Below are 19,155 nucleotides of genomic sequence, written 5' to 3'. Positions count from 1 at the left end.
AGTCTATAGTGGTAATCCTTGTGCTTGTTAGCCAAGGCGGGGACGTAAGCACTTTGGCCAAACCTCGATAACATATCGCATGTATCATTTACTTTTTCCGCACTTTACTTTACTGCACGTGTATGTTTATTTATTGATTGCATAGATTGACCTTAGGCTTGTGTAATACTGTTATTAGTGGATTGACCTAGGGGATAAAATTTTTAAATACCAATTCACCCCCCTCTTGGGATTGCACCAAAGCTAACAGTGCCCCCTTTCCAATATGCCCATTTATTTCCCATCTCAAAATTCCCAAGAGTGTCATTAAGGTTCGTAGCTGGTGTGTGGCTTTCTTCGGTTCAAGTTTGGGTAGAATAATACGGGAGATCACCTGGTTAATTAGAAGTTAATTTTCCCATGGACCAAGGTGATAAAAAGTTAGCATAAGGCACATCAAAATGGGTGAGACATTGTTTCTTTTGCAAATCCCTGAAACCAAGGTTGTTTGCTCTTTCCTCCCACACATTTTTAAGTGTGGGTAATGGCAATAGGGTTCGATTTTGAGAGGATGTTTGGGTTGATGAAAGGGTTTTGGAATTGGTGCCCTATCTTCTTAAGATGTCCTCTCTTCGTAATGCACCTAACAACTCCTTTCTTCAGAAGGGGGCTCTCTTTCTTAAGATTTCCATTTTTAAGGAATCTCAATGAAAGAGAGGTTGACAAGCTCACCACCATGCTTAATGTTCTGCCGTCTTTTGTTCCTTCTAATAGCAGACATGAGATAGTTTGGAGTGGGGATTCTTTAGGCCTTTCTCCACCAAATCCTTTTTCCCTCACCTCCTTCAAGCCCCTTCCTCCAATCTTTAGTCAGTTTCCTTGGAGTCGCATCAGTTGGATGACTAGTGTTCCCTTTAGGATCAGTTCATCTGGACTGCATCTCTCAATAGGCTTAATATCCATGACCACCTATAGAGCAAAAGACCCTACAAGGATCTGAGTCTTGAAATGTGCTCCATATTTCATAAGTCCAATGGAACAAACGCACACCTCTTCCACCATAGCCACATGGCTAATTTTCTTGGTGCTCTCTTTTCTCATGTTTTGGCGAAGTTTGGGTGGCTTCACCAGTTATCAAAGATTTCATAAAAGTGAGTTTTTGGGGTCTTGGCATTTCGAAAAATGGTAGGGCTTTATGGAGATGGTTTTTGCAACTTTATGGACCCTATGGATCAAAAGAATTCGATAATCTTCAAGGACCGTAGCTTCTCCTAGTTTGCTATAGGATAAAGTTACATGTCATGTCCCTTTTCCTTTGTTCATTATTTTGGGTTTCCCCTGGGGGTTGTCGCTGTCCAACCTACAAAGGGATAGGAGAGCAGCTTTTGTAACTATTTGTAACTGTTTTATCTTTTCCCTTCATTTCTTTGGAGGACATCTTGTTCTCTCTTTGTACTTCATTATTATGTCTAATATTTTTCTCTTATCCAAACATGTTTTGAACACAAACCAGTCCATAATTCGATTATGTTGCACCTTCCGCACATTCACAAATCCTCCAACTTCCAGAGAAACCCCTCTAGATGTTTTATCAACACTTAAACACTCTTTAACCCTCCACTTAGCCCACCTGACAAAGACTTATGAATTCCACTAGAAATAGTATATTTTGAAGGAAAAACATTTGACAAGCCACAAAGTCTCGTCTCCTCTTGGCAATTTTCACTCAACAAATCTCCAAAATCCCTCTGCTTCCAAGATTTTCATCATACAAACCTCTCCACCACTCCTAAATAGACGTGCACCTTGCTGAGCCTTAAATACATTCTTTGAACACTGTTGCTAAAATATTGGGCCTCCACAAAAGTATTCGCCCACCAGAACTCTACATAGTTGAGTTTCATTGGGCCTTGAAATTGGGCCTTTACACTCGGGCCTATTCACTTAAAGAACTGGAACTTAATCCATAATCCACTTTCTACCCAAGAACTGGCTCAAAACATAATCATCAAGCACCCCGACGCATTCCACCTAATTGTCATCTCTTGCCCAACCCCCACTGAAACACTAGCCGCCCTGCTCCAAGTACGGTATTCCCCAAACAACCTTTCTATCCATCAGCATTGTGCTATGAAGCGGCTCCGCCTGCATCGCAGCACCAAACCATGAAAAAGTTCACTTCTAGCTTGTCAAAACAAGCACATTCCACATCTTTGACTGTTACCTTCAACCGAATTAACATGACAATTTTCTCATAACAAAAATTTTTTGCAAAAGACATCTGCATATCCTTATTCCTTAATCGTCATCAAATACAACTCCACCCCACCAACTCCAATGCTTGGGAAACGCCTCCTCAATCCTACAAAGGCCAATGATAGTCCATGAGAAAACCACTCTGATGCCTCCAAAGAAATCCTCACCCACCAATTGCAAACTGGATTACTCTCAAGAACAAAAGAAAAAGTCCATTTTCAGACTGAAGCGAGATAGGTTTTCCTTCAATCTGAACTGAGTGAATGCATTCTCCTGCCATGACATGTGACAGCCATGGCTATAAAGATCATTCACAGGAGTAGAGAGGAGAAAGAAGTTTCAAGAGCCATCCTCCTCTTGAAAAGTACACATTCTTTTGTTTAAAAGGACAAAGTTGAAAATGTGTAAAACAAATGTGACAAAAAAATAATAAAAAAATAAATAACTAAGCTTATGATTGCTTGTAATAACCCGGGAAAAAAAATTAATTAATTAAAATTATCAACCAATTAATTAATTAAACATTATTAAATTAATGTATTAAATAAACAAGTAAAAAGAAATAATATGAAAAAAAGAAGCTAAGAGTAATTATTAATTAATTAATTAAACATTATTAAATTAATTAATTAATTAATAAATAAAAATTAAAAAAATATTATGAATTAATTAATTAATTAAGTATTATTCAATCTGATTTATTAAATAAATAATATGATATATATAATGGTTAAAGTATATATGTATATATATACATATATATAAAAGATTTAATAATAATATAATAATATATATATTATGTTTATACTGAATCTTCTTGAGGAAGAACTTCCTCAAGAAAGGCGCCCTCTCTCTCTCATCTCTCCGTCGCCTCTCCGTCTCCTCTCCCTCTCTCCTCAACTTCTTGACGGATATTCGGCCAATCAAGAAACGGAAGGTACCGTTGAGTTCCTATATCCGCCACCGACATTTCTACCTGAGCAGAATTGTCGTGAGAGCGGCATAGACCCCACTCCTAGGGAAAGGTATACTTCATCTTTTTTCTCAATTTCTTCTTAGATTTTCAGTTAAATCGATGATCGGGCACCACCACGTGGCTAATCGCGATCGTCATCATTTTGGCGTAAGTAAATTTCCAATTGGGATTTTCTAGATCTCACTCCAAAGCGAGAGTGGGATTTGGAAAATTTGGTAAATTGGCTATATTTAAGCATATAATTATTTTTTTGAAATTTATGGGCTTAGAAAATATTAAAATAATATTTTATTTAGGATTAATTTAATGGAATTGGGATTTTTGATTCAGGGCTCGGGTGAGCACGACAGATATTTTTTAGGGTCCCTGTTGGCGTAATTCAAGAAAGCAGGTAAGGGAAAAAATATATATTAAACCAGAATTTTTATGAATTTAATGGTAAATGAATTGTGTTATATATACATGTATATGTTTCGGTATGGGTTTAAAATGCCAACCATTTAAATTATGTTCTTCAGAATTTAAGACTGTTTATTAGATACATATATGCGAAAATGAACTAATGAAAGTGAAAAATATTTTCAAGGCAATTATGTAAGAAATGAAAGGTATTTTCAGTATATAAACGTTAAATGTTGGTTGATTTGTTTTATAGGCAATGTGTAAATTTTACTACTAAATAGTGTGACATGAGTAAATTGAACCTCATATGGGACTATGTTATAAGTATGAGATACAGGTTACAGAGGAAATGCAATGAGAATGGAAATGTGATATAAATTATGCTGCATGTGATTGTTAATGTAACCATGTTAATGACAGCTAAAAGGAGCTATAGACTAACTGATATACAGCTAAAAGGAGTTGTAGTAATGACAGCTGAAAAGAGCTGTAAACTAACCGATGTACAGCTGGAGCTGTAGTAATGATAGCTGAAATGAGCTGTAGTAATGACAGCTGAAAGGAGTTGTAGACTAATTGATAACAGCTAAAAGGAGCTGTGTTAGCAGATTTTAGCGCATTTTTATATGGACTAACTGATGTACAGCTAAAAGGAGTTGTAGTGCGAATCAATGAAATGAAAATGGAATGGAATGGGAATGTGAATGAAATGGATATGAAATGTGTAATATGAACGATGCAAAATGTGAAAGGTTACGTAAAGTGAAATACTATGCAATGTTAAAGCTAAAAACATAAACGGATGTGAATTACTGAAATAACAGACAAAATAATGTATTATGGTATTATCAGTATTAATGCTAGTAGAACATGTTACGTTTGGGCGAGGCAAACTTTTTGCTCGAGGGCTTGCTAAGAAAGGCGAGTGCCCTGGTTGTATCAGATGTGGCACTAGGCCGCATAACGTGCTAGGGCAGAGGGAAACTATTTGTATGAGCGGGTAAATTTCCCTATTCTCGGGAGCCTTCACTGGTAAACTTTTGTATGAATTGTGTGAGTCTGAGATTAATTTATCACTTGAGGGCTTACTGAGTAAGGTGAGTGCCCTGGTATGCTTCAATTGTGACCTTTGGGTTGCCTAAGGATCAGAGCAGAGGGGTGCTACTTGTATGGGCGGGTAATCACCCCTATCCTTGGGTAATCTCGTGGGGTTAAATATTTTGCATGTATTTGATTAGACTCAGAGAAAGATTTCAGAAATTATGATAATGATTTTCAAATGTTAAATATTATGTTGTTATAGAAACTCATGTTAGTCACACGCTGTTTTAATATATTGTTTCTTCCCTTACTGAGATGTGTCTCACCCGAATATAAAATTATCTTTTTCAAGATTTCCTTTTGGGAAATAGAAAGAGAAAAGGGTATATTTTTATGTTAATTTTGAGATACATATTTTATGTTTTATGTTTTATGTTTTATGTTTTATGTATTGAAGTCTTCAGATAGATGAATAGTTGTGAATACTGGTATTTTTGGATTATGTTTTGGAGACATGTATATATGAGAATACAGGTGGATGCATGGTTTATTATGGTGTATAGATAAAGAGTAGAAAACTCTAGTATTATATTTGTGGAGATTATATTTATGTTTTCCGCTGCGTACATGATATTAATATGTGGAGTATCGGGTAAATGAATGAATTAGTAACACTCCGGACCCATGTAGAGGGTCGGGGCATTACATTGCTATTAGCAGGACAACCAAAAAAAAATTTTCAAAAATACTATATAGAAATTCACCTCGTTAAAGGTCCAAAGATCATACCTTCTTATTTTGATGGTAATCATCCTTCCAGTTTGCAGTAGGAAAAGTATTTTGTAAATGAAATATATCAACCTGAAAAAAAGATATGATTGAATGAAACAACAGTTAAAATAAGCTAACCACAATCCCAAAACTATCCGCCAGCCTCAAATTTTGAAATACTTACAGTTCCAGTGAAATATGTTAGAAACGATAACATAATCCCATTTTCAAGTGTACACCGTACACGAGCATTAACCATCATGCCTGGAATGAGAAGATCAATTGAAATACCCTTGAGATCCTTGGTCTGTAAAGGAATGTAATAATAAAATGTTAACGTAAATGAGTGTCACAATAAAATGTTAAAATAAGATGAAAGAGCAGAAGATACATGAAGAAATAATATGATAGGTAGCATACCACACATTTAGACAACATATCATGATCAGAACTCAGATGAACAACTTTGCGAGCCTTATCAATGTTTCTAACAAGCCCTTGTAAAAGTTGCCCGGTCTTCACCTTGATCTCCCTAGTTTCTGGAAATAATGTTGGAAAATTAAGAAGAATTTTGCAAAAAAGCAATTAGTAGAATAACATCAGGGGATAGGGGCTATACAAGCCGCACATATAATGAGGAACACGACATGTTTGGTCAAATTGTTGTTGCAAAATGAGGTGAGAATGCCACAAACCACATGCATGCATGCAGCATCCTCTCCCTCCCACACATATATTGCAATCCATAAAATGTCCTAATTGTCATTGTATGGACAAATATAACAAAATCAAAAACAGAGTCAAAAGTTCCATGACCTCTCCTCAAAATTCATGAGACCAACAACCAAGAGCCAACAAGATCAGAGGCTCAGGATCACATTAGTATGCTACCATTCAACTTCCATCGGGGTTCATTTTTTGGATTTTTTTTTTTTGGCAAGACTAGCATCCTCGTTTAGCTGACCTTTTTATGCTGAAATTTTTTCCTCAAAGCTGCTTTGTATTTTGCTCTTCATGATTTGGGAAGGATTAGATCGAATATTGCTTTTTGTGAGTTGGGAAGGGTAAGATCAAATACACAAAGGTAAGCTAAGTTGGTTAAATGAATGAAGGACTGATCAGGCTAGGCCCAGGCATAAGTTTTTAGGTGGGTTAACAAACTTCATTGGCAGGTCGCATGACAAAAGAAATAAATGGGAAACATGGGTTTTGGTAACTCATGTCAGTTCGATACTTTCAACGAGGGTTATCAAATGAACTTCTCCTCCCTCTTCTGTTTTATTAAAGCTTGATATACATTGTTGGCTCACAACCTAACAACTAAAAGAATTTAGGAAGTGGTAATATATGATAATATCAGAGCTGGTCACCAAAAGGTCCTAGATTCTAGTCTTGGTGCCTGCATTTATTGTGTGGTGTTTAAAAAATAAAAGTATTCCTTTTAATGGTTCTTTATTGCTTGCTTTCTCTCCAAGTGCTGTCTGGTTGCACGTCCAAGAGAGTGTTCAACTTGATGTACATTGTTGGCCCACAACCTAGCCGCTTAAGCTTTTAATTGATGTGGCTATCTAACATGGCATTAGAGTTGGTTACTAGGAATTCCTTGGCTCTAGTCTTTGAATTTCTGGCCTCACATCTCATACAGCATCATTCTTAGAATGTTATCTTCCACCTTAGGTGTCATTGTAACTGCCAAGCACAGTCACTATAATCATATGATTAGAATCCATTCAAACCTAAACAAGTAAAATCACAAATAAGAGTCAAGGACTACCAAAATCATACCTTAATAGATGACTTGAATTGATATTGTTAAATCTTAATACATTGTTGGCCCACAACCTAACATCTTAAGCTTTTAGGCAAAGTATCTAACATGGTATCAAAGCTGGTAACCAAAAAGTCTTGGGTTCTAGTCTTGTTGCCATTGTTTAAAAGATTAGTGTATTCCCTGTGATGGGAGTATCTATCATGTGTTACGTGAGGGGGAGTGTCAAAGCTTGATATATATTGTTGGCCCACAACCTAAAAGCTTAAGTTTTTAGGTGAAGTGGTAATCTAACTTGGCTCTGATACCATGTTTGACATCCAATCTACCTAAAGTGGTAATATAACATGGTAGTAGAGTTGGTTACCAGGAGGTCCTGAGTTCTAGTCTCATTGCTGGCATTTATTATGTTTTTTTTTAATAGTAAAAGAATAATTTCATTAATAGATTACAAGTATACAGCCAGGAGAATAAGACATCTCCTTAACAGGGATTAAAAAAAAAAAAAACAAAGAAAAAAACCACGAAAACTAAAAAGAGAGAAATAAAACCAGCACGAACTACCAATCCAACACATAACACCAATTGCGCTGAATGTCAGAAAAGCTCACCCCCTTAAAAATTTTTCCACCCACACACCAAAGAGAAGCCAAATAGTGTATCTTTTCCCAAACCAGCCAAATGCGAGGACTTCTTCCCTAGAAAAATGCACGCATTACGCTCAATCGACAGCCCCAAAATACTGCAAAGAAAACACATTTCCAGAGTGCTACCCTTCCCATTTTCCTGCCAAAACCAACAAAAGAAACTTCCTGCATTTATTATGTTGTGTTTTAAAAAAAAAATATTTGAATTCCCCATTTCCCTGTAATGGGTGTTATCTATCATGTGTTCTCTCTCTACATTCTGTGAGGCTGCACGTGCAAGGGAGTGTAAAGCTTGATATATATTGTTATCCACAACCTAACAGCTTAAGCTTTTAGGTAAAGTGGTGATCTAACAGTTATGAATCAATTGATTCTACAAGTTCACAGCAGCCAGTCATGTCCCAAAATATATCTATTCTAATGCTATTTTTTCATGGGTCATTTCTTTGCATCTAGGACTGCTCTATCTTGAAAGACTTAAAAAAAAAATTCCCAATCTTTGGTCTTCTTTTTGAAGCTTTTAAACGAACTTGAATTTTGAGCTTCAGCTCTCTACTCTAGGAGAAGAACACTGTGTTTCCATTGAGAAGAAAGAGATATTCTGCCGTAGTATTGATTGGTATGGTTGATTTAGAAGTTTGGGAGAGTCCTCAACGTTCAAAAGTTAGTTTTATTAGTTTTTTAAATTTTAAATCCATTTTTTTAAGTTTTTTATTTGCGCTTCTTCATTTTTAGTTCTTAGAGAGCATATATGCACACAAAATATGATCTTTAGAACACCATAAAGCTCAATTCTTAAGTAATTTTCTTGATTCTTTACAGTATTTTTTTTAAAATTTAGTTCTTTTGGCTCTTATTTCTTTGATAATAAAAAAAAAAAAAAAATCCATTAAAAACAAATTTACAAAATGTGGAGGACAAGACATCATCCAGGAATCAACTAAAATAACTACAATAATGCTGCCCTCCAATCCTTTGAAGATCAGACAATGATATCCTCCAAAAAAACAGAAACAATATGCCCAAAAAGAAGTGAGAGAGAAACTATGTCCCACAGAAAATGGAAATGAGTTGTTTTGACTCTGATCCTATACCCAAAAAGAAGTGAGAGAGAAACTATGTCCCACAGAAAATGGAAATGAGTTGTTTTGACTCTGATCCTATAAAATTCCAGCGTTTGGCTCAAGCCAAAGAGTCCAAGGAATAGCATACAGTGGAAATGCTCATAAGGCCCCAGAAACTCACCAACAAGAAATCACCCCTATTTTCACGCTTCACCAAAACAAGGAAAAAAAAAAAATGCATTTCAAAAAGGTCTTCCAGATTTTGTTCTTTTTTGACCCTTAACTCTTAAGATTTTATTATGAATCCATCTTTGTTAAACTAATATTTTTTAAATACATTTTGTTTGTTGTACATATATTCATGTCATTTAGAATTGATTTTGGAAATTTGTACCAAATTTCATGATTTGATTCTCAATTCTCAATTCCCAAAATTGGGATTTCAATTCATGATGTGAATCTCAACTTGACAACTATGCCACCAAGCTTTAATCAGTTGATTTAATTTTTTTGAATACATGGAGACATAGCTAATTCATCCTAAACCAAAACCCGTATTTTGTGTCATAATAAGATGTCAGCAAACTCCACTTATAATCAATAAATTTTACCTCTCAAAATAATCAACTAGAGAACAAGAAATCAGGTAAACTGGAACCAGTCCCAAAGTATTTCTTTGCCATTGGATATTGAATTGGTCAACCACAATTCATCAACAAAATTCTCTTCAATTTCATGCCAGTTTCATCAGCACACAAAATCCTTTAGAGAACTAATAGAACAATTTCTTTTCACATGTTTCTCAGTTTTGAGGTGCTCAAATAGTCATATCATAATCTTTCATAAAAATAAGTCTTCATGTCAACATAGAAAAGGACAATTAATTATTCTCAATCACACTACATCAGTTTCCATCAGGCATTTTCTAATAGACACCCCACACAGTTCTCATTCTAAATAAGACACATCTAGTTTTAATAGTAATGTTATAAATATTAATATTAATATAGAACAAAAAGGAAAACCAGTAAAAAAATAACATAAGCCAATTTAACGATACATATAAGAAAGGTCAATTCAGAGATAAGCAATTAACAAACAAAATATAGCACAGAATAAAAATAAAATCACACCAAAAAAAAAAAATCACAACAGCTCACCATCATGGCTGTCTTTTGGGCAAAACCCAGTAAACGAAGGCAATCCAAAATGAAGAATATAACCATGATCTTCAATGCTTTTTACATATGCACTAACTACCTGTCAATAAGAAATTATGAAAAATAAATTCCAGGTTGACATGTTCATATAAGAACAATATATTGAAGAAGATCAAGTGAAACACAAGAAAACCCACAATAGCAATAATAATGACACCAACAAAAGCCACTGCAAGAGATTGAAACAAGATCATCTGTATCATAAAATAGGCTGGTCATAACTCATAAGCCATAGAACAACATGCTTTTGCAAAGAAATATGGAGTCAATATAGGCTTCAAATCAAAGGTCACTTCATTCTCCATTCATACATGTGTAATCAACAAATATTCACGCGCTCCACAAAATGAATTATAAAGCATAGAGCTCAGCAACTCAAAGAACAATAAATAATAAATGTCATTAGTACCTCTGCTCCTTAAGTGGGCCTCATTAAACCTTAAAATGCAATTTTTGGAAGATGTGAATAACATTATACAAGGGATATCAAGGAATGAGAAAATATTCATTGGAGCATATTTGAGTAGTAACATTGAAAAGGATAATAAATTTTATGAGAGGATACAAGGACAGAATGGATAAGGAGATAAAAATGAGTCCAAGTGTTACAGTTTCCGTAGTGTATGATCTTACAACAATGAGTGCAAGGTCTAAAAATGAGTTCAACTCAGTTTCATGCATTTAGTTGTTTGTTTTGGATACTTCCATAAAAAATAAAGCAACGAAAAAAACTAAAAAAACAACAAAAATGCCATTCACTAATAATGTCTAGCTTTTATGTTTCCAAAAACATCTTGGAAGCATGGGTCCAAAAATAAATACAGAACAATGTTGCTTTCAAGTATTGTCAAAACTGTGCATTCAAGTGACAACAGCTGCCTGCAAAGGCAGTCTGGGTTTCTTCACTTCAAAGATGCCATGTGTTGTTAATGCTGGTTCATATTTGGGTCAACATAGAGTAGTCAATTATAAAGAAGGATCCAATAAATGACAAACAATATTAAAAATACACATTCATTTAATTTAGGTTTTAAAATGACATACCATCCCTTCTTGAAGAGCATCCAAAGTGAAGCCCTTGTACAATAAAGAAAGACGCAAAGAGAGCCAGACCTTCCGCTTCCCTTTCTCTTTCTTATCATCATCCAATTGCAACACAACACAAGAAACCAATTGTCCAACATGAAATATACTGGGAAGGAAATTGCCATCAACATCCTGTCAAGGATATACAAGTACAACATAATCTTTGAGTGGGAAGATAGATATAATTAAAAAAGTATATGAATTACAAGCAAGGAAGCATAGTGGGGAAATCTCTTTAAGAGGAAGCACATTACGACTTTAGCTTCATTATTTAAGGGATCAAATGCTTCAGAAGCACGAACTAATCCACGTAAGCCCCCTGGAAGACTAACTACGAGGTCTTTCTCATTTACTTCAGCAATGACTCCCCACAGCTTCATTCCAGGAGAAATATTCTGAACAATTATTAGAAATGAGAAGTTAAAATACTTGAATGGTTTATCAACTCTGGTACAGCTAAAAATACTCAGGAGCATAAATTCAATTATCAATGTAGAAATAAATGGACAAAATATAGTTGAATGCTCCGAAGATAAGCTACTAGAAATCAGAATATTACAGTCATGCAACAGTTCCAGGTATTGACATAAAACTATGACTAAACAAAAAAAAAACCAGCAACAACAAAGAGAATAAATACTGAGAATGAAGACCATGGCTAAGGTGCAAATATGCATAATAATTCCAATCCGCTAAAAAAAAAAGAGTTTATTTTCTTTTAAGAACATTGCTCCGCTCAGGGAAGTCGTTCATCGGCATTGCTACATAAAACAAATCATTGCAATTTCAATGTTCTTCAAACAAAAATAAGACTGAACTGGCGAGCATCTGTGTTGCACCTTCAAAGTGATCTTATTAGCAAACTTTGGTAGTTTTCCCGTAAGACCATCACCGAAAAGGGAACCCAAATCATCCTCTGCTGCTTGAGTCTTCTTCTGCATCACCTTCTTCTTTTGCTTCTTCTTCAGCACCCTTTCCTGGGCTTCAAACTCTGCATCGACCTCCGCATGAATCTCGTCCTTCTCGCGCCTACTCAGAGAAGCACCTCCTCCTGCCAAACACGGAACAACTGATTAAACAAACAGATCAAAAGAACGCAGCACACCCCTTTGCAAATCCTTGAAAAACCAATTCAGCTAGATATTGTGCTTTTTCCTTTTTATCATCCGTTCACTCGACAATAAAGCATGCTTTTGTGTTCAAACCTCTGGGAAAATCGGGGAGGTCGTCGTCTTCGACTTGCAAAGCTCCCATTTTGGATTGAACGGCGTTGTCTGGTTTCTTCTTAAGCTTGAATGATTTCTTGGAGATTTTGTGGAGATTAGGTTTTTTCCTCGAAGATTTCTTACTTGGTTGTGCCTGTGCCTGTGCCTGTGCCTGTGCCATTCTGTTCTGGGCGTCAGCTCTATGCAAAAGCGACGAAGGGTCTTCGTCTTCCCAATCGGCGGGGTTTTAGAAGGGTTTCCGTCTTCTCAGCTTACAAGGGTTGTCGGATATGAATAGTTGTTTTTGCTTTTCAAGTTTTTTTCGTATTATTGTTTATTTTTATATTTTATTTAAGCAGAAACAACTATTAACTATAATTTCAATTAAATGCAAAATCAAATTTTTACTTAATTTCTGTATCAAAAAAATTTACGGAATACTAATTTCTATATGGCTAATTTAATTTTAAATTTCTAACATTCTTATTTATCATTTTATCTTTATATATAAAATTATGAAAACTTAGAGGTACATATCTTTTTTTTCCATTTGTAATGCTTGATAATGTTTGATTAAATTTAAAATTTTAGTACTTTGAGTATTTTTTCCCAACTTTAACCTCATATTTACCATAGTTTCATCCAATTTGTATCAAAAGGTTCATTATAACGTAATTGAGATTTGATGAAAATCAAAGTAAACGGGTAACTCAAATGATTCAAATAACCTGACCCAAATAGGGATCAAAGCCCGAAAAGGTTCCAAAAAATCAACATTAGATTTTTAGAATCTTGAAGTGTTAGAAGTGTAGATCCAACAAAAATATAGATGTATATATTAGAAGTGTAAGAAAGAGCGCTTGTAAATATGAGGCTAGATACCTCAGGAGCATTGCTATTATAACTCGAGAACACTATTATGACAGCATTGTCTCTGATGAACTAAAATAATTGTGTGTCGATACTGTTGTTGGCTTATAAAAGGTCTAATGACAAGTGTTGTTTTTGCTCTCTTTAAATTTAGCAATGTTGCATGAAAGAATAATGGACTAGAGGCTTGCCTCATTTTTTTATTTTTGAATTTACTTATACTTTTTCATCTTTTTTAAAAATTTTATTATACTAACATCACTCAATTGACTCATTTTGGTTGGACCAATCGGATCTATCAACTCGAAAACTAATTAAGTTGTCATTTCACTATTAGTTTTAATTTTTCAAACATTAATGCTACAAGAAACAAGTTCCACACAATTTTCATGTTCACTCTTTTAGCTATATGGCACTGGACTTCGTTCTTATTTTTCTTCTTCTTCTTCTTATTCTTCTTCCTCTCTATCTCTCTCTCTCTCTCTATTGCCAAAATAATCTAAATTGATCTATAGGGTTATGGAGGATGGTTCACATGAACTAAGGGACATGGTTTTGGCAAACATAAAAAAAAAACAAACAAACATTTGGTTATGAATCTTTTATTTGATATTATAAGACTTTGGCATAGAGGGTCGCAAATATTAATGTGCTTGAAATTATAAATCCACAATGTTGCAAGGCCACCATCAATGCAAAGATGCTTCAATCTACATCCAAAACCTACTTAATATATATTTAACTTGACTATGAAAATATTTGTGTAATCAAAAAATTTTAAATACAAAAAACATTGTAGATTATCTTGCAATTGTGTTAGTATAACTTTATAATAAACTAATAATTATACTTTATTTTTCTAATAGCAGTAACACAGTAATTATGGTTTATTTATTGGTTTAGCAAAAAGACGCCAACATTTACTGAGATTTTAAATATTCCAAGGACCTGTAATAAGGTTTCAAGAATTCCACATACCTTCCTTAAAATTTGCCATAAAAATGCAGATCTAAGAGGTGTAACTATCCCAAAAATCAAATGTCAGAAAAAGCTTTTGACATTTTTGAAGCATCAGGGAAGGTTAATGGGATCATCTCAACAGAGGTATTTGTCTTTTTGTCAAATCTCAAAGGAGGTCAATGTCTTTTGCCCATGCAATTCTACTTTAACTCAATAATTATTATTTAATTGTTGACTTTGATGCAATCCTAATAGTGGGTGAACTGGATATTTAAAAATTTTTTTCTCGGGTTAGGCAGTCTAACGACAGTATTACGCAACTTAGGATCTGTCTATGCATCTATAAATCCAATAATTCACAATAACGCATACACGTGCGGTAAATAAATTGCGAAAAATAAATTACACGCCCGATATGTTATCGGGGTTCGGCCAAAATGCTTACATCCCTACCTTGGCTTACTAGCACAAGGACTCCACTATAAGGCTCATTTCACGGGTGGAATGACACCTAAATACAACCAGGTTAATTAGCACAAGGTTGACCTCAACCTACAACCACACCTTACTAGAATGATACACCTAACTTTCCTAACTGGGTCTAAGTCAATCCAGGACTATTCACCAAGACTAGTCTCCTTCTTCAAGCTCACGTCTGGAATACAACAATATTCAATATAAATTTTGCGTACACGAAAATATGCTTCTCAACAAGCAGATATGTACCACAATACAGTCCAGATAACAATGCAAGCACAGATAATAGTAAATATGCTCAATGCTTAATAATGTGTGCTAAACACTCAATCTAATGTAAATATATAGTAAAGATCTAGAGTGTATTTTCAAGTAAACTTTGAAACAAATAATCAAAGTAAATCAATCAGCACAAGTTTCAAAATATTTCAACTAGAATATTCAAAATATTTCAAATAAGTTTTTTTCAAAAATTAATACCTCAAAAGATATTTGAAAATAAGTAAGCTTGTGAATAAATATTTTTGCAACTCAAAAATCACAAGCTTGATAAGTCTTGCAACTAAGATGCAAAGACTCACTAGCTATGAAGATTTTTCTCACACAAAGATTTATTGGTTAAATCCTGGGGAAAATCCTAGTTAGGAACTTTCAATAAAATAAACAATCAATTCAAACCAAGGAGAGTTTTAGCAACAAAAATCACTCAATAACACTCTTAAGAAGTTGGATTTATCAAAGGAATATCAAAAACTGAGTGTATGGACTTAGTATAAGAAATATATGATCTTTGAAAAATAGAGGATTTCTGACTAATCAAATATTCTAAGTGTCACTAATCCAAGCAAATGAGTCCCTATGTATAAAGAAGGGCTTAATTTTGACAATTGGGGACATAGTGTAAGAACTCAAACCGTGATGCATGGATGTATTATACAAAAGAAGGGTAAAAAGGTAATTGTGTAGACTTTGTCGACGAGGCCATCATTCGTCGACAAAGGCAAAAGGCTCCTCGTCGACAAAATTCAGAGACTCGTCAATGGGGGAATGCCGAGAGGTTCGAAAAAATTGGAAATATTCGGCTCATCGATGAGGCCACCGTCTCGTCGACGAAGGTAATGGCGGACTCGTCAACGAGGACGCCAATTCATCGACAAATCCACCCGAGTCAAAGGCCTTTAAAAGATATTTTGGGGTTGCTTCTTAGCTAAGATTTGAAAATCCTCTCTCTCTCTCTCTCTCTAGAATTCGGAGCTCTCTCTCTCTTTTTCCTCGATTTATTTGTCGTTCGTTGCTTGAATCGTAAATCGGACGTTACTGCGAGGATCAGGGAAGGATTCTCTACGTTTCTTGCGGATCAGAATCTCGTTTCAAGCATTTTTGGGTTTCGAGCCAAAATCAAGGTAAGGCTCGGTTTTCCTTTCTGATTCAAAATATGTGTAATAGTATGAATTATAAGCATGTATTGTACTGTTGTTGGTAGGCTTTGGAGTCTCAGTTCGTAGTTTTGGGGACCGTAGAGTTCGTAGTTGGAATTCGAGTTAAGGTAAGGGGATTCAGTTTATATTAGTTACTTTTCAAAATCAAGATCGGTAAGCTTGTAGGCTACGATCGTATATATGTTTTGGTAACTTATTTGGAGAAATCTATCGGGTAAAATTCAAGATTTTTAGGTTACAGTTTTTGGGAAAATTTGGGGATTTCGGGTATCATCTCTGCTTTGTTTGGAAAACTGTTTGCTTTGTTTAAACTATATTATGGAGATGATTGTTATCCATATTTGTATAAACTCTATACTTGAATTTGGAAAATGATATGATTTGCCGTAAACCAAATAAGTGTGGTATGTATGGTTGTATGTAATTGTTTCAGGTATTTTGTAAAACAGTTATGTGGCGGCTAATTACCGTACGCTGATGAGTATGGGGACGTGAGTTCCAAAACGATTCTAGATTTTGTGAAATCGGCTAGGGGCAGCTAATTATCATACGCCGAAACAGCTATGTGGCGGCTAATTACCATACGTTGCGCCATGTACCGGTGTCAAAACCGTGGGCGAGAGTGTCCGACTCTATATCTGAGGGTGTGAAATATCACTACGTATCTCGATTGGTCACTAAGGGGTGTTGTAGTAACCGGGAAAAATAAAATTTTAAAAATAATAAAATAATAAAATAAAATAAATTAATTAAATTAACAAGTAAAATGAATAGTATGATAAGGAAAATATATATATATAAGTAAGTTATTATGGTATACATTTAATATATAGGTTAAAGGTGTATATATATATATAAAGTGTGAAAGGTTCTTCAAGAAGCTTTACTTTAATTAATGTTTAGTATGATATTAATATATATATATATATATATATATATATATATATATATATACATAATGGTGTGCAAGCTTCTTCAAGAAGTTTGCTTAGATTTTTTTTTGGAAGTGCTCTCTCTCTCTCCTCTCTCTCTCTCTCCTACGACTCTCTCTCTTCGATTCCGGGCCAATTTTACGCCAGATCGATAAACCGAAGTCACCACGACGCTCTTGGCGAAGTTCTCTACAAGTCTGCCGGAGTGGATTGTCAGGAAAATGAAGTTGGATTTCATCCCAAATCCAAGGTAAGGCTTTATACTCAATATTTGGATTTTTGACAGTTGAAGAAAGTGATATACGCGTAAAAATACTAAACTTTAATACTGAAAATTTTCATTTCTAGGGGTGTTGATTGGAAACGTTGGGAATCATCCCTAAGTTGAGGTAAGGCTTTTTAAGCCGAATTTGACTTAGTGGTAGTTATAGAAAATGTTGTACGTACGAAAATACTAAATTTTAATTCTGTGAGTTTTCATTTTCAGGGTGTTGAGTTGAGAACCTTGTGGGCACGGGGAAGATTTTCTTAGGGGCTTTTCAGGAATCAGGTAAAGGGATAAACTAAGTTAGTTTTGTTTTGAGAAAATGCATGTATATATATGTAACATCTGGTTTCAGGGAAAATAAATATATTTATATATATGATTTATATTTGGAAAATATTGTTTAAATGATGATATGTTGAATACATAAAAATTTGTTTAGTGTGGCATGAGTATAAAATTGTTGTGAAATACTGTTTTCTGGGAATGGGAACAATATAGATTTCTATGATAGAAAACCGGCGTACGGGCCGAGATATATATATATATATATATATATATATGTGTGTGTGTGTGTGTGTGTGTGTGTGTGTGTGTGTGTGATTTGCCGGCGTACGGGCCGTGCTATGTGGATGAGATTTGCCAGCGTACGGACTGTGCTATGTGATTTACCGGCGTACGGGCCGAGTTATGTGATTTGCCAGTGTACGGGCTGTGCTATGTGATTTGCCGGCGTACGGGCCTAGCTATGATAAAATGTGTAATTCCGGCGTACGGGCCGATGATTTTCATGAAATATGTATATGTGAAAAATGATATGATTGATTTGATAATTATTGATATGAGATATCCATGTATCATGATTTTAGTATATGTATATGATATCAGAACCTGGTTGGCTTAGTCTAGGCTAGCACTTGCACGGTACCGTTGCTATGTGTCCATGATCTTTGTGATCATGATATTTTTGTTAGCGCCGCTGTACGGAGTGGTGTGAGATTGGATGGTCGATGTGGTTATTTTCAAGAAGTGTGCTGTTATCGCCCCTAGTGTACGGACCAGTCTGGGTAGACCCATCGGACCTACAAACTACTGTTTGACTTGACAGTGGTCAGCCAACCATTGTCAGGTCTCGCCTTTGGACCACACAACCCAGTCATGTGGGGGTAATACATGACAACAGCCAGCTAACCTACCAAGATTGTTTTATGTTATTATTATTATGATACGAGATGAGATATGTTATGAAAATGCAGTATGTTCTGCCATGTTTTGATTTATATATAAGTTTTCCTAGATTTGATAAACGGTACTGAACATGTTATGTATGGTATATGTAGAACACATATTACTTATGTTGCTACACACTAGTATTAGTTTATTTCCCTTACTGAGAGGTGTCTCACCCTTAAATCTTATTAACTTTTCAGAAGCCCCGGATAGGAGAGCGGGAAAAGCCCCGCTGATATAGTACGGTCTATTTGCCCTTTTTGAAGGGTAAGTTTTGTAGGGACAGTTAGATTTTGTGGGAGATGTCCCTAGGTTTTATTTTTGGGATGTATATATGAAAATACAGTGATTGTAGTAACTTTGGTATATTGTGGTATATGGTATTGAGATGTACATGTTTGTATATTTTCTGCTACTAGGGCTTCTGCTTTATGTTCTGATATATCCCTGGTGCCCACGGGCTCAGGTGGATTGTGACCTGCTGAGCTGGAATATGGGATATGTGATATTGATATTATATATAAAAAAATATGTGGAAAATGAGCAGGTCGTGACAGGTGTGAGCTA

At 35.0% G+C, this 19,155-nt stretch overlaps 1 protein-coding gene across 1 annotated transcript in view; it reads right to left on the bottom strand.

Annotated features, from left to right (window-relative positions):
- LOC131167849 (rRNA biogenesis protein RRP5) overlaps positions 1-12,710 on the bottom strand; it is a 72,849-nt gene extending 60,139 nt beyond the window's left edge. The window contains exons 1-8 of the mRNA XM_058126853.1: positions 12,416-12,710; positions 12,050-12,261; positions 11,465-11,605; positions 11,169-11,342; positions 10,065-10,164; positions 5,846-5,964; positions 5,610-5,732; positions 5,444-5,515 (exon numbers count right to left, since the gene is read on the bottom strand). Coding sequence (XP_057982836.1) covers positions 5,444-5,515; positions 5,610-5,732; positions 5,846-5,964; positions 10,065-10,164; positions 11,169-11,342; positions 11,465-11,605; positions 12,050-12,261; positions 12,416-12,596 — 1,122 coding nt within the window. The 5' untranslated portion in view covers positions 12,597-12,710. The remainder of the gene's footprint in view (positions 1-5,443; positions 5,516-5,609; positions 5,733-5,845; positions 5,965-10,064; positions 10,165-11,168; positions 11,343-11,464; positions 11,606-12,049; positions 12,262-12,415) is intronic.
- Positions 12,711-19,155: the final 6,445 nt, after the last annotated feature.

This window comes from Malania oleifera, chromosome 11 (assembly GCF_029873635.1).
Source record: "Malania oleifera isolate guangnan ecotype guangnan chromosome 11, ASM2987363v1, whole genome shotgun sequence".
Lineage (NCBI taxonomy): Eukaryota > Viridiplantae > Streptophyta > Magnoliopsida > Santalales > Ximeniaceae > Malania > Malania oleifera.
This window is presented reverse-complemented; position numbering and strand designations above follow the sequence as displayed.